The sequence below is a fragment of the Balaenoptera acutorostrata genome, chromosome 9 (assembly GCF_949987535.1).
Source record: "Balaenoptera acutorostrata chromosome 9, mBalAcu1.1, whole genome shotgun sequence".
NCBI lineage: Eukaryota > Metazoa > Chordata > Mammalia > Artiodactyla > Balaenopteridae > Balaenoptera > Balaenoptera acutorostrata.
This window is the reverse complement of record NC_080072.1, coordinates 17,258,545-17,274,058: the sequence shown is the minus strand read 5'-3', so window position 1 is coordinate 17,274,058 and position 15,514 is coordinate 17,258,545. Positions and strand designations below refer to the sequence as shown.

The following is a 15,514-nucleotide window of genomic DNA, read 5'->3' as shown; positions in this document are numbered from 1 at the left end:
ATAGTATTCTTTCTTTTTTTTTTTTTTTTTTTTGGCCACACTGCACGGGTTGTGGGATCTCAGTTCCCTGACCAGGGGTTGAACCCGGGCCACAGCAGTGAAAGCCCAGAATCCTAACCACTAGCCCACCAGGGAACTCCCCCTCATAGTGTTCTTTATAGCATTTTTTACCCTCCCGTGAAGAATTCAGTCTAGGACCAGGTATTATATAGTTTTCCTGTCTCTTTAGTTTCCTTTAATCTGGAATACATCCATAGCCTTTCTTTGTCTTTTATGACATGAACATTTTTGAAGAGGACAGTACTCCTCTGCTCTTTTTAATCAAACATTTCTCACTTGGGGTTTCTCTGATGCTTCCTCGTGGTTAGATTCAGGTTATGCTTTCCTGGCCAAAATGACATATGTGACATTGTGTCCTTCTCAGGGCATCACATCCAGAGACACACGATATCCGTCTGCCCCTTATTGCTGATGTTGACTTCGACCCTTCAGTCAAGGAGTTACCCAGTTTCTCTGCTGTAGCGTTACTGTTTTTTTCCCTTGCACTGATAAGCAGTCTGTGGGGAGACACTTTGAAAACCGTGCAGATGTCCTGCCCCCTCTCACAGTTTCCCCTAGATTTAGCATCCAGCAGTGAATGGCTCTTCACAAACCTGCCTTATGAAGAGCTTTTTGATGCTAGAGAATTCATGAAGCCCTGCCTGTATATTTACCCATTTCAAAGGAAGAAGTCTTAGCCCCCTCAGTCCAGGCTGTGGTTTTATGCAGACCACACTGATTACTGGTGTGCTTAGAGGCAGTGAGGAAAGGATGCTGGGCCTAGAGTCAGCAGACCAAGGTTTTAGTTCTGGTTTCACCCCTCAGTGGTCTAACCCGCAGAAAGCTGCTTCATTACCTTGAGACTCAGCCTCCCCCTCTAGCAGGTGGGGACACGTGATAATGCATATATAAGTAAAAACTGGAAACTGAAACATCAGCATGAAGTAAGGAAAGAAACTTGCATTTATTGACTATCTACAATATGCCCCATGTCTTCACCTATTTTGTTATCTCATTTAAGATAGATGTTAACCTAGTCCCATTTTACAGACAGAAAGCCAAGAATCAATAGGAATCATGTATCTTGCCTAAGGTCAGTGAGTGCCTGCCACTGGCCAGCTCTTCAGCCAGGCAGGGAGAAGCAAGTGAATAAGACACGGTTCTGACCTCAGGGCACTCACAGAGAGAGACAGATACTTAAACACGTTACAATGACAAGGGATAGTAAGTCCAAAACCAGAGGTGTATGTTTTGTTCCACGTTTCTTCAGTCAAGAAATGCTGAGAGGGAACTACTAGGGAGGTGGGGATGCAATAGCAAAAAGACAGATGAAGTCCCTGCTGTGGCAGAGTTTATATTTAGTGGGAAGGAGACAGACAATAGCAAGCAAGCAAACACATGAATGTGATTATTTTACATAGTGATCCGCTTTATGAAGAACCTAAAGAAGGCTGCTGTGTTGGGTAATATGGGGAGGTGTGGGGAATTTAGCCATCCGGATTGGCCTTGAGGGTTTGAATAATGCCGTGATCTGTGCTCTTTCTGCCGTGCCCTCCTGCTTCTCCCCGGGGTGTTACTCTGCACCATAGTTTTCTTCTTTGGAGCTGCGAAGCCAGGTCTCTGGAAATGCTGTCAACAAGGAGATCATTTGCTAACTGAAACCATCGCATGAGGTTTAGTTTACCTGACCTTTTACCAGAGGAAAGGTGAGGACACAGGTGGAGACCCCACCCCAGACCCAGAGAAGGCGGATGTAGGTTTCAGCCGGTCTGGCCTGAAAACGAAGGGGACTTCTTACTCTTAGCACAAAGATTACAAAAGAATATTCCATTTAAATGTGAATTTACCATAATGGAGAAATTCTCTGGGCCCCATTCTCTTAAAGTCCTACCTTCCAATGCTTTGTTGCTCTCTTGTGATGAGCATTGGTGGTTTTGTTAATTCGGTTAACAATGTAGTTTTTAGTCAGAATAAATTTAGAAAACAAATCGGACAAATTGAGATGAGGGAGCAAACAATTCCAGTTTATTTTGTTAATGAAAGAAGATATTCCTCGTTTGTATTTTGTTAAAACATTTTATCGCTTAGAGTAATCATACAGATCTACTGGGCTTCAAAGAGCTAGAAAGCTAAACAGAAAAATTCGTGTCGGGACTGAAAACATAAGTCCTCATCCATCTTTCTTGTTAATTGCCAATGACAATAAAAGAAGGTAATGGCATGTGTCTTTAGTGCAAATGGAGTCTAAATACAGAGAACTATAAAGCAACAGAAAGATTCTCACAGGAAATATTCATATCTGGTCAACTGCACCAACTTTGAGAAATGGCTGAAGAATAGTAAAATTAGTCCTGTTGGGATCATTGGACCCAGACCCCTTCCAACTAGGTGAATCCTCATTTTTGTCAGTGATAATGGCTTTTTTCCTTGGCCTTTTACAGCAGTGTTAACACCACAAGAACTAAAAACCTAAGGTGTCCTTTAGTCCTTCAAACCACATTAAATCTGTATCCAGAAAGGACTCAGTTATCCAGGTGGTTACCACAGTCATTTTCTATAGAAAATGATGTTCTTACCCCTCTTACAGGATATAAAAACTCAGCCAAGTTTTTCTTTCTAAATCCATTCTGAAAATTATAAATATTAGAAAACTTAGAAAAGAATTCTAATACATACCAGAGTTTAAATCTCACGCTCTTTAACTGACAATCTTTTTTTCAATCCTCATAATAATACAATAGGGAAGATGCTATATCCCCCAAGGAAGAAAATAAAGCTCAGTATTTTGCTCAAGATCTCACGACTAGTAAGCGGTCAAGTGGAATTTGAATCCAAGTCTGTCTGATTTCAAAGCCGAAGTTTTCTCCCCCTCCCCGTATCCAGCTTATTCTTTCTCTTACATCCCAAATTCAGTCCATCAGGGAATCTCACTGACTTTAGTTGACCCTTTAAACACATCCACTGTCTGACCACTTCTCATGACTGCCACCGTGATCTCTTGCCCTGGTTGCCCTGGACCTTTTGCAGTATCTTCCTATGTGGCCTCCCTACTCCCACCCCTGCTTATAGCGCCACCCCCCCGCCCCCCGCCCAGCCTCTGATCTCTTTAAAGCATAATCCAGGTCATCTTACTCCTCTGCTGAAAATTCTCCTGTGGCTTTTCATCTCTTTCAGAGTAAAACCATGAGTTCTTGTGACCCACTGTGTTCTGACTGCAGATGTTCCACATTATTGTGTGCTCCCCCCACACCCCGCTATTTCTCTGGCTTCCTTGCAGTCCTCAAACCCTCTGAGCACACTCACACCTCAGGCCCTTTGCACTTGCTCTTCTTTCAGTCTAAGGCTCTTTATCCAGCTATCTTTTTGGCTCGCTCTCTCCCTTCACTGAGATCTTTGCTTATATGTGACCACGTCACATACATGTCACCGTTGTCCCAGAGGCTTTCCTTGATTACCTGCAGGAACAGCCTCCATCACCTCCACCCTTTACTCAGGTTTATTTTCCTTCTTCCTTTTTATCATCACCTGCCAATATTGTAGACCTTCTTTTAACCATTTGTTTGTAGGCTGTGTGCACCAGCCCCACCTTCCCCCCACTAAAATGTAAGCTCAGTAAGATCAGGGACTTTGTCTTTGTTCGTAACTGTATTCCGAGTGCCTTAAACAGTGTTCTAGTAGGCACTCAGGAAATACTTGTTAAATACATGCTGTTTCGTGAGATAACACTGTTTTCCCTTTTGTCCTTTGAATGTTAGCATACGAATTCCACATATTTGGAGGTAGGTCGTTTGTAAGATTATCAGCCAGCCAGTGTTGATCAAGGATTTTTTTGTGTAGAGCACAACATTTTAACTCCTTCATTTTGGGCTTAGGTGCTAAGGTTTATACCTAATGTTACTGTGGGGCTTTTGCTCATTGCCATGTTATCAGGGATCTCTGTTCCATCAGAATGATTCCTTTTTCCTAACATTTTCTAGTAAGGCCAAGGGTTTCTACCAATGAGATAATCAAGGGCCCTTTTGTGGAAATGCTCATCTTGTGGTCTGCAAGTGAAATAATACAAACTCCAAAACTAGGCTCTATGCATACAGTTACTCAGATTTTCTGGAGGATATCAATCCTGAAATGGAGGAGGAATACACAGACTTAAGGAGAAAAGATTCCCTGAAATGCCTCATAGGAGCCTCAGCCTCTGCCTTAAGAATATGTGCTGACTTCACTGGTGAACTTAGTGCTCATAAAAGGCAGATTAGACCCCGTCTTGAGAATTCCATGTTGTGTAAATAGACTGGAGCCTGGCGTTCTCTGGACCCCTGTGTCCCAAAGTGTGGGTGTGAGTTGTCCTAGTCATTTTTAAATTTGAGAAGGCATGTTTAGTACACAGATGACAACATGAAAGATGTGCTACTACATGAAGTTAGAAGGTTCAGTGTTTGATTCTTGAATATCTGCCATGCAGCCCTGGGCATCCATCTTTCTCTTGTTCTGTGACATTAAGTTGTAATAACCTTCTTATTCCTGAATCGAGGCCCCCTAAACTGTTCCCTAAAGACCAGATACCTCAGCAAGCTACTCAGTGGGTGAGAAAAAAGGATACCAAGTTTGTTTCCAGGGATTTTTTTCAATAGGCTGAGCAAGGACAAACAAAGTTTTGCTTTATGGGCTGGTTAATTATTTTCAGTTTGGGATTCTAAGTGCAAAGACCAGGGCACTTGCCTGCATGGGTAGCTGTCAAAGTTCACACTGTTTCCAAGCTGGCAATATTTATAATGGCAAATTGTTGAGCATAAGAAACTTTTAAAAATTTGTTCTGCCCAAAATACCCCCTACGAAAGTATGGGTATCTTCTTGACCTGTTCACTGTAATGTTTCCTTGCATAGACAGGAAAAGTGGATTAATTATTATTTATTGGGTTTTTGTTTAACTGTTTAAGGATGTACCTAGATGACATTTTGACATATAAGATAAAGATACTTCTTTACTTTTACATAACTTGAAATTCTCCTTTACTTTTACATAACTTGAAATTCTCCTTTACTTTTACATAACTTGAAATTCTCCTTCTTTTTAAATTCTGAGTAACTAAGACCTGTAAGTTTGCCTTCGTTTAGATAGATAATCTTGCTTAAGCTCTAGAATATCTAAAATTGTGGTTTAAACTCTAATATTACATTGTCAACTTCCTCCTGTCATTAATTTTCTGGGCAGCAGCAGTAGAAAGGGACCCCAGTACTATATTCAGTGCTGTCCATAATGAAGTGTTCTGTTGCTAATTCATTCAGTAGATCTTCTTAGCACTCCTACTACATGCTAGGCAATGGCAATGGCTAAGCATTGGCAATATAATGGTGAATAAGACTGTGTCGTCACAGAGCTTATGCTCTAGAAATCGATAGTGTCGGTGATCGGATTTCGTTTTCTGTACCGTTTAGCCTTCCTTCGGCCACTGCTTCACACATTTCCAATGTCTGAACCATGCTGGCTGAACTACTGTAGTTCCTTGAGAACATCCTGCTCTGTCTCCTTTTCTTTGCCCCTGCTGTTCCCATTACAAAATGTTTTTCCCTTATGTGTTCACCTGGCAAATTCCTCCACATTATTAAGACTTAGCCCAAAAGTTATTTCATCTCTGAATCCTTTCCATCCTCTGCTAGGCCATGTTAACTGCTTTGATTTTAAACCATTGTAGAAATAAATACCCTTTCCAGAATAGAATGTGCATGCGTCTGTTGTCCCCACCTCAAGAGCCAGGACCTTCTCTAGACTAGCTGGATGGTTTAGCCGAATGATGAGTTTGTTAACTTGTGGCACCATCAAGTGGTTCAGCCAAGCAGTGCGACTTCATTCTTCGGCAAAATCAGAACAGTCCGATTTATGCCACATAGAGAGGGAGGGGGATTAGAATACCTAATTATGTAATTGGAAGGTATAATGAGTGGACCACCTTTATGCTGAGAAGCTCAATACTCTACAGTACTCTTGGCAGGCTTGTGATCAATATACGGGAAGGTTTCTGTTTTGTTTTTTTTTTAATCTTTATTTTTTATTTTTTTAACTTTATTTATTTATGGCTGTGTTGGGTCTTCGCTTCTGTGCGAGGGCCTTCTCCAGTTGCGGCAAGCGGGGGCCGCTCTTCCTCGCGGTGCGTGGGCCTCTCACTATCCCGGCCTCTCCCGTTGCGGAGCACAGGCTCGAGACGCGCAGGCTCAGTAATTGTGGCTCACGGGCCCAGCTGCTCCGCGGCACGTGGGATCTTCCCAGACCAGGGCTTGAACCCGTGACCCCTGCATTGGCAGGCGGATTCTCAACCACTGCGCCACCAGGGAAGCCCCTAATCTTTATTTTTTTTTGTAACCAGGAAACCTGGGTCATAGAGATGTGATGGGGTTTGCTTATGGCCCTTCACTGTTGGAGTCAGAGTATATGCATACACTCTCTTTGCTTTGTTTGCTGCTCAGCTTGAACAAACTTTTCTTTCCCTACCCATTGGCAGAGCCTCATGAGCTGTGCATTTCATACTGTGTGTTAGTCTGGGATCTCTCTTTGGTTTGTGCTCTCATATACTGGATCCTTGCAGCAACATGGGTTTAAAAATAAAGACCTGCTTAAAAAAAAAAAAAAATTTTGCTTTTTAAGTGAGGAATAAGTGTAGAGTAATAATTCCAATACACAAATTCTCGAAAACCAAAAGTCACCTAATCAGAGTTGGCCCAGGTATTGAAGTACTTTGGGGAAGTTAGTTTACTTAGTGTGGGTTTGTGGCTGCAGGGACTAAGAAGGAGAAAGTTGGAGAGTAACAGTGGTTAGGCCCTTGGGTTCATTGTTCTAACAGGTGGGCTGAAGTTTCAGCTCACCTGTTAAGGAGGGTGACTTATACTTGGGAATGGGAAAAATACAAAATAAAACAAAGGAGATATGGGAACTCCTCAGCTCTTGGCAGGAAGAAAATCTATAGTTTGGAGCACGTCTCAATTTTATTTCTGCCTTTAGTAATGAAGTTTTTGATTTTGACCACCATGTGTTGAAACAGATCCTCTTCCTTAATAGAAGTTTCATTGTAATTTATACCCTTTCCTTTCATACATGTCAGATAAACAGAATACATTCACTCCTTGGTGTACAACCATGCCCAAGTAATTTCAAACTATAGAAGGAACCGCTTGTCATGACTCAGGAGTCGTTGTAATAGGGTTTCCTTGCATTCTGTGTTGAAGCATATACAAAATATAGCAAGCATAAGAAATAACAGCTCCCCTAACCTAAAAGGTAATGTCCAGCTTTGTCATCCCACACCACTTCTGTCAACTGTCTGTTAGTTACCCAAGCTGTTTCCATACTGTTATCCTGTCTCCCCCCAACAAAGAAAAAAGAAAAAAAGAGGTGGTCCTATCTTATCAATAGCAAAGTTTATAAAACTCAGAGGAGAATGGTAAGAAACTAGGGAAGAAAAGTGGTAGCCCAAAGCTGAGAACATGAAATGTTTATTTTAGAGGGACCAAAGCTGATAGAACAAGTTTAATAACCATAAAGTATGGAGAAAATTATTATTATATCTTTAGGGGCATAAAATGTCAAAAATCTCCTATGTGGTGGTTCTGTAACTATGTTGTTTAGTCAGAGTAGAAAGCATCCGGCCCCAAATCTCTGCTATATAGATTTGTTTAATGCCTTCTTTTTAAAGACTCGAAAAGGTATGTTATGTTTCTGCTTATTTTTAATACTTTCTCTAGTCTCAAACTCTGTTGTATTGACAGATTGTTTTTTTACAACTTGTTTTATGCTGTCGTTTGTTCTATCGAGGTAGCTTTTAGATAGCTGCTTCTCTTTTCTTCTCTCTCTCTAAAGATACAAACTTTAGATTTTTTCAGAATGTTTCTGCCACTAAGAGCAATCAAGCATCAGTGTGAATTGAGTTTGTGGCCTTCCTAATCAGTGGCATGGTTTTTTTTGGGGGTGTATGTTGCCATTCTAGAGTGTCCTGCCCTACTATGTAGCTACGAAACTGGCTAAAATTCGAAAGCCAACTTTGGATAAGCCCTCTTCAGAGACATTTGTGAAGTCTGCCATTAAAACCGTCGGTGTGCAATCCCGAACCAACGGATACCTGATCCATTCTCTTATGGTATGTAGATTTTTAAGTTCCAAATCAGTACTTTGGTTTGGGGTTTTCTTTCCCATCGAGTCACAAAATAGTATGTGGTATATTAGCATATATACATTGTCTACACTTACTAGCAAGGCATCTGTTTTCAACTGTATACCCAAGAACTCTAAAATCTACCTATAAATAAAACAACAATATAGTAAAACATAAGATCATATGTTTCAAATGAGTTCAAATTGTAAGCCTTAATTGCATATCTCCCCATTTCTTTCCCTAGGCCTCAGTAATCTCAAGCCTGCCTTCCTGGTTGTATTTTAAAGTGACCATGAATTTAGGCAACTCCACCCGGGCTCGCTATCTGAAGAAAATTAAGAAGAACTAAGCATTGGTAACTGTGTTGAGTAACTTGACCAGATGTTCCAGCCTAGGCATGTTTGCTGCAAGGCACCCACCATCTCCAAGTCTTCAGTTGTCATGTTAATTAACAGTTACTGATAAAGCTAAATGTCATAATTGAGAGGAAAGCAGAGTTGCTTTCAGGAGTTCCTGACATATATTCTGGATGCTACCAGGAGTTATTTTGAAATGTAACATAAATGCCCCTATCAAATAGATACAGAACTAACATTAGCAAGAACTGCTTACTAGGAAGGAACACAATTATAACAAATCGCTGAATGATAGAGTCAGATGTAAGGCTTAAGAGTTTCATCTGGTCCAAAATGCCAATGATGATTATGCTTGTATTTTCTCTGAAACATACTTTAAAAAGTAATGGCCAGCTATCCTTTTTTGTTTTTAACACTTTGAGGGAGTGGGGATTAATTGATTTACTTATGGGAGGACACACTGCAATTTGCATAGCACTCTGTAAGGTTTTCTAAAAGTATGTCCTGGTTTTGTACATTTATATGGAACTTTCCTTTCTCAAGGGTAGCTAATTACGTAAAAATAATGATGAAATACAGAGTTATTTTTGACACATGCCCACTAAAATATGCTTTCCTCTAATACGTATGCCTTCTCAGTTTAAATGTATGTAAATACTGAATGCTATATGATACGATTTATAAAGGTAAATGGGCCAAAATGTACATTGATGGGCAGCCCCTTCAGTGCCACTAAAACCCTGACCCAGCAAGGTGGCCTGCTTGGACCCCAGCTTCTTTGTTTCTGCACTGCACCAATACTGCTCACATATGTGACACCAGGCTACTCCTAGAACAATGATGATATTAGAGTAGTGGCATTATACTTTTAAATAGGTACCCTATAGATAGTGATACAATTAGTTTTAATAAAAGATGTTATAACCATGGTGTTGATTGAAAATATATTCCTTTGGTGCTTGAAATTAAGCCCATTTTTGCACTGGTTTAATATAAATTAAGACTTACTTTTATTCTGCTACATAACTTGTTTGGGGAACTTGCTAAGAACTTTTATTCTGCTACATAACTTGTTTGGGGAACTTACTAAGAAATTAATTCAATGTTGTGAAACATGCAACACAGAAGGTAGGTCTTTACCTAGGCTATGGTTCCCAGGCTCTGAGATTTAAGCACCAGGAAATCTGCAGATAAATAAAATTTTTAATTGGGGCATTTAAGTGTTTCTAGCTTTTAAACTTGCCAGCTAAGGACATAAAACAAAAACAGAAAAACCCAAATTACCGTCTGCTATTGGCATTATTATATAAAAGAAAAGACATTTTAGCATTCCCAAAATAGGAAGAACATAATCTCAGAATAAAGAATAGTCATTTAAATTGAATAAATTTAGCTTTACGAAAAACACATTGCCTTTCTCTCTCTCTTATTTTGTTGTAGAAATGGTGAAATCACAATGACCTGGGCAATATATTATTTGCTTTCACACATTTGTTGGTTAATTGTTGTGGTGGTGGTTTTTGCTGGACAGTTGGTAGAGAGGGGGAGGGATTGGTTTGCAAGTATACAAAATACTTCGCCTTTTATCCCATCTAGAATATAGTTGTAATCTGGCTAGGAAATCCCTTAGCAATCTCAAAACTTCTGAGCTATGGCTTTGACTGCTTCAACTTAGCAAGTGTCCTCTTGTATTTGACACTCAAGGTTGAAGATGATGACATGAAAATCTATGTTTCCAGGCACATGAAAGAAAAATTATACTAAAAGAGCAACCAATGTTCTCAAAAACCTTCAAAATAGTGAAGCATAATTTTTAGACTTAACTTTATATTGACTTGATTTTATAGTCTGATGTGTGCTAGATAAGGTTTGAACTCAAAGAGCAGAGTAGAAGATTAGTATTGATTATTACTGTAGAATCAGCTCTCCTCACAACATAGAAAACTGGATTTTAATTTATTGTTCTTTCATTGTCCTTTCAGTAGAATAGCATGGGGGAGGGAGGCCAGGAGAGGAATTGCCCTGCACACAGAACGACGTGTGCCATTTTGATTTGTCCTTATGTCAGGCCCATGTGCACTGGCAGTAAATAAAGATGATATTGGTCTCCATTTCCTCAAATGTGGTCCTGCCCTAAAGAGATGAATTCTGAGTTCTCACTTGATATTTATTGCATCAAAATACAATAGAAGTGAACTTTATATAGAGTGAACATCAATGCCAATACCAATACAAATGGTGCTGATTCAGTGTAAAAGAGGACATTTATTGTGATAATAATACCTTATGAGAATGAAATGAGCTTAAGTAGTACTATAATTTCTGAAGTCTATTGATACCAAAAATTACCTGATATTTTGGTGGTCCTGGATTTTGCTACTTTGCTCTGTAGTTTACCAGTATCAAAACAAATGATCAAAGCTTTTTATTTAATATGTTAGAAACTAATTAATTAAAGAAATTTTAAGGACTCACTACTTTGTGACATTCGAATATTTTTAGATTAGCATATTTATGTTACTCCTGATGCAAAACATACAAATATAGACAGAATTAAAATTCCCTTGTGGAAATGTAATTCTTTCTATTGAGATTTATATGGAAACATCTAGAAATGGAACACTGTCTAGCATGAACACAAACTTAATAGATGAAAAAAATTTTAATGTGATAAACAGCATATTACAACTTTGACCACTCTCCTTTACCTGTGTCACTGAAAAGCAAGCAAAATGGGTACTACAAACGGTACTCCTAAAAGGATATAAAGCCAGCTTGTCTTCCTTGTTAACAAAAGCTTCTAGACAAACTGATGTGTGCGTTTATTGAATGCCAACCATGTCCATTTACGCTTCTGGATGCTGGAGAAACTACAATGAACAAAGCAGACAAAAAATTCTTAACCCCAGTTGAGCTTACACTTGAACAGAATGTGGGGCGGGGGAGGGACCTGGGGAGGGAGCAAATGAGGGACAGGTAATAAACAAAAGGAATAATAATGTGGTGTAAGTGCTATATGCTGTGGGGAAAAATGAAGCAGGGTAAGTAGGATGGGGAATCAATGTTTGTTGGGGTAGGGGTGGGAGGCTTGTGACGTTAAATAAGGTACTCATGGCAGACCCAGAGAGAGGTGGCATTGGAACCATCTCGAGCAAGACTTTTACCTCCCTGGGGGAAGAGCATTTCAGGCCGACTAGCCTGTGCAAAGAGCCCAAGGAGAGAGCATACCTGGTATGTTCCAGGAATAGCTAGGAGTACATACATATTGAAGCACATACTAGGTGAGCTGTTTCTGGAAGATTTCAGAGATCTTGCTTTAGTTTAGTTATGACTTTCTAGTATTAAATCACCTTTACATTCTTGACCTTATTTCACTATCTTTATTTACTGTGGAATTCAGTTTGCTGGTATTTTAGTTAGAATTTCTGCATCTATATTTAAGAAATGGGCTTACAGTCTTTCTCATACTTGTCTGGTTTTCATATCAAGATTATAACTTCATTAAATGATCTGGGGAGTGCTACCTATTTTATTTACTGTGCTCTAGAAGAATCTGTAAAAGATTGGGACAGACTTTTCTTTGAAAGCTTATAAAACAATCTGGTCCTAGTATTTATTTGTGGCAAGATTTTTAATTACTTATTATGTTGCTTTAAAAATAATAAGACTACTCAGGGTTTCTATTTTTTCTCGAGTCAATTTTGAAAAGAAAGTTTTGTTCTAAGCATATACTCGTTTTTTCCCCCAAATTTATTAGCATAAAGTAACTTGAGGAACTTTCTTATTTTTTAAACCTCTGATAGATATATACCTGTTTCCTTTCCCAGTATTGTTTCTGTCTTCTCACTTTCTTTTCCTTGACCATTTTGCCAGAAGTTTGTCTATTTTATTAGTTTTTAAAGAACCAACTTTTGGCTTTGTTGATCCTCTCTGCCTTTTTCTTTTCATGCTCTCCTTCTTTCTGGAGGTTTATTCTGTTATTTTTCTTTCATAAATTGGACATTTAATTCATTCATATTCAATGTTTTTTTTACTCTGAAATAAACATCTAAGGCTCTAAGTTTATCTTTTACTACATCCCACAATTTGTGTGTTTGTGTGTGTGCACAAATATGTATGTACACAAATGTATTCTCAGTGCTAATATTAAAAAATTTAAATTATGATTTCTATGAGCTATGAATTTTTTGTTTTTAAAAGCACAAATTTAAGTTTTTGTAAATGTATTTCCTTTAAAAAACTTATATTCGTGTCACCATTAATAAGACAATTTTATATTACGTGCATCCTGATATGATGGACTGAAGATAGAACATCACTTATGTGGTATTCCTGGCAAAAATGTATAAACTGAACATAATCAAGAAGAAATATTTTTTGGGCTTCCCTGGTGGCGCAGTGGTTAAGAATCCGCCTGCCAATGCAGGGGACACGGGTTTGAGCCCTGGTCTGGGAAGATCCCACATGCTGCAGAGCAACTAATCCCACGCGCCACAACTACTGAAGCCTGTGCGCCTAAAGCCCGTGCTCCGCAACAAGAGAAGCCACCGCAATAAGAAGCCCGCGCGCTGCAACGAAGAGTAGCCCCCGCTCGCCGCAACTAGAGAAAGCCCGCGCACAGCAATGAAGACCCAATGCAGCCAAAATAAATATAAATAAAATAAAATTTATTTTTAAAAAACTAAATTGAAGGATATTCTACAAAATAACCCGCTTATACTTGTCAAAAGTTTCAGATTAAAGAAGACTAAAGAAATGTGACAAATAATGCAAAACACATGATCTTGGATTGGATCCTGGTTAAGAAAAATTTTTTTTTGCTATGAAGGACAATTTTGAGACAATTTGTGAGATTTGAGTATAGATTAGATAATAGCATTGTATCAATAGTAATTTCCTGAATTTGATCATTGTACTGTGGTTACTTAAGAAAAAGTTTTTTAGGAAATACACACTAGACTATTTAGAGGTAATGAGACATTATATATGAAATTTAAACTCAAAAGTTTCAGAAAAAAGTATGTATATAGAAAATGATAAAGCAAATGTGTTAATATGTTAACATTTGGAGAATCTAGGTGAAGGGTACATGGGAATTTGTGCTGTTTTGCGAATTTCCTGTATTTCTTAAGTTATTTCAAAATAAAAAGTTAAATCTTTTGTTACTGATTTCTAAATAATTGCATTGTAGTCAAAGAACATGTGAATATGACATAGCTTGGGCAGGTTATAACCTTTCTCCACCTCAGTTTTGCCTTCTGATAATGGGAATAATAGCTCCTATCTCATAGATTGTTGAGAGCATAAATATTTTAAAAGTGCTCAGAATCCAGCACAGCATAAGGTAAATATATATATATATATATATATGATATATATGAGATAAATAATGGTCCCCAAAGGTATCAGGTTCTAATCCCTGTACCTGTAAATGTTACCTTATATGGAAAAAGACCCTTGCAAATGTGATTAAGTTAGGGATCTTGAGATGAGATTTTCTTAGTTTATCCAGATGGGCCCTAAATGGAATCACAATACTCTTAATAAGAGTGAAGCAGAGAAAGATTACAGCCAGAAGAGGAGAAAGCAATGTGACCACAGAGGCAGAGACTGGAGTATTGCAGCCATAAGCCAAGGAATGCCATCAGCCACCAAAAGCTGTTAGGGCCCAGGAATGGATTCTCCCCTAGAGGTTCTGGAGGATGCAGGGCTCAGCCAACACTTTGATTTGGACTAGTAACAATTTGGACTTCTGGCCTCCTGAACTGTGAGAGGATAGTCTTATTTTAAGCCACTGGGTTTGTTACAGCAGCCATAGGAAACTTATACAAATGTAAGCTTTTTATTATTACCTTTTCTTAGAAGTTTTTTTGAGACAAGTCTTGGTACAGCCAATTTTTTTTAATGTGCCATATGTGCTTAAGAAGAATGTTTATTTTCTAATTGTTATTTTTCAATATATTTCCTTTAAGTCATTTGTTAATTGTATGCAGATCTTCCATCTCTTTATTAACATTTGTCTGCCTGACCTGTCAATAATTGAGAGAAGTGTTTTGAATTCTCTCACTGTAATGACGGATTTGTCAAATTCCCCTATTTTATCATTTTTACTTTATACATTTTGAGGCTGTCTTTTTAGGCAAATAAAGTTAGAATTATGTCTTCCTGGTGAGTTGAACTTTTTTTTGTCATGTACTGACATCCTTATTGCTAATGCTTTTTGCCTTAAAATCTGTTTTCTGTGATATCAACTTAGCTACCTTTGCTTTATTTTGGTTAGTATTTAGTAGTATATATTTTTCAATTCTTTTCCCTTCTATCTTTCTACATATTTGTGTCTCGTAAGCCAAATAAACCTGGATTGGGGGTGGGGGATTGTTTTTTAATTTGGTAATCTCTGCTTTTTACAGGTAAGTTTATTCCATTTACATTTATTATGATTCTTAAAACATGAAGACTTCTATCATGCTATTTTGTGCTATTTGTTTCTCTCTTTTATGCTGCTTCTCACTTTTTGATTGGCTCAATTTTTCTTTTTTTTTAAACTCCATTTCCCCCCTGTACTAGTTTGGAAGTTTTACACTATATTTTCCTTGTCTTTACTCCTGAACATTTTCAGTGCATATGCAATACAATTTAAAGTTGTCTGGAATCATAACCCCTTCTTTAATAATATATGGTCTTTAGAACATTATTATTCTGAACAACACTTTCCTGACTTAACATGTTTTTGTGGACCAGTATTTTAATTTGTTTTTTTTTAACTCTATAAATTGTGTTTTCATTATTTTATACAATCATGTTGGCATAAAATAAATTACATGTTTATCACTTTGCACACCTCTTGCATCTCAGACCTTCCCTCTGGTGCATGTCATAGTTTAATTGGCACTATATTTTCCCCTTTGTTGGTGGTATATTTAAAGTAATGGTGTGACTTAGAATTGATGGCATTTTAAAGTTCATGAAACACCTGATCAT

The 15,514-nt window shown here is 38.2% G+C and overlaps 1 protein-coding gene across 1 annotated transcript in view; it reads left to right on the top strand.

The window, feature by feature from the left end:
• HSD17B12 (hydroxysteroid 17-beta dehydrogenase 12) overlaps positions 1-9,940 on the top strand; it is a 168,627-nt gene extending 158,687 nt beyond the window's left edge. Inside the window, exons 10-11 of the mRNA XM_057552141.1 lie at positions 8,013-8,162; positions 8,422-9,940. Coding sequence (XP_057408124.1) covers positions 8,013-8,162; positions 8,422-8,526 — 255 coding nt within the window. The 3' untranslated portion in view covers positions 8,527-9,940. The remainder of the gene's footprint in view (positions 1-8,012; positions 8,163-8,421) is intronic.
• Positions 9,941-15,514: the final 5,574 nt, after the last annotated feature.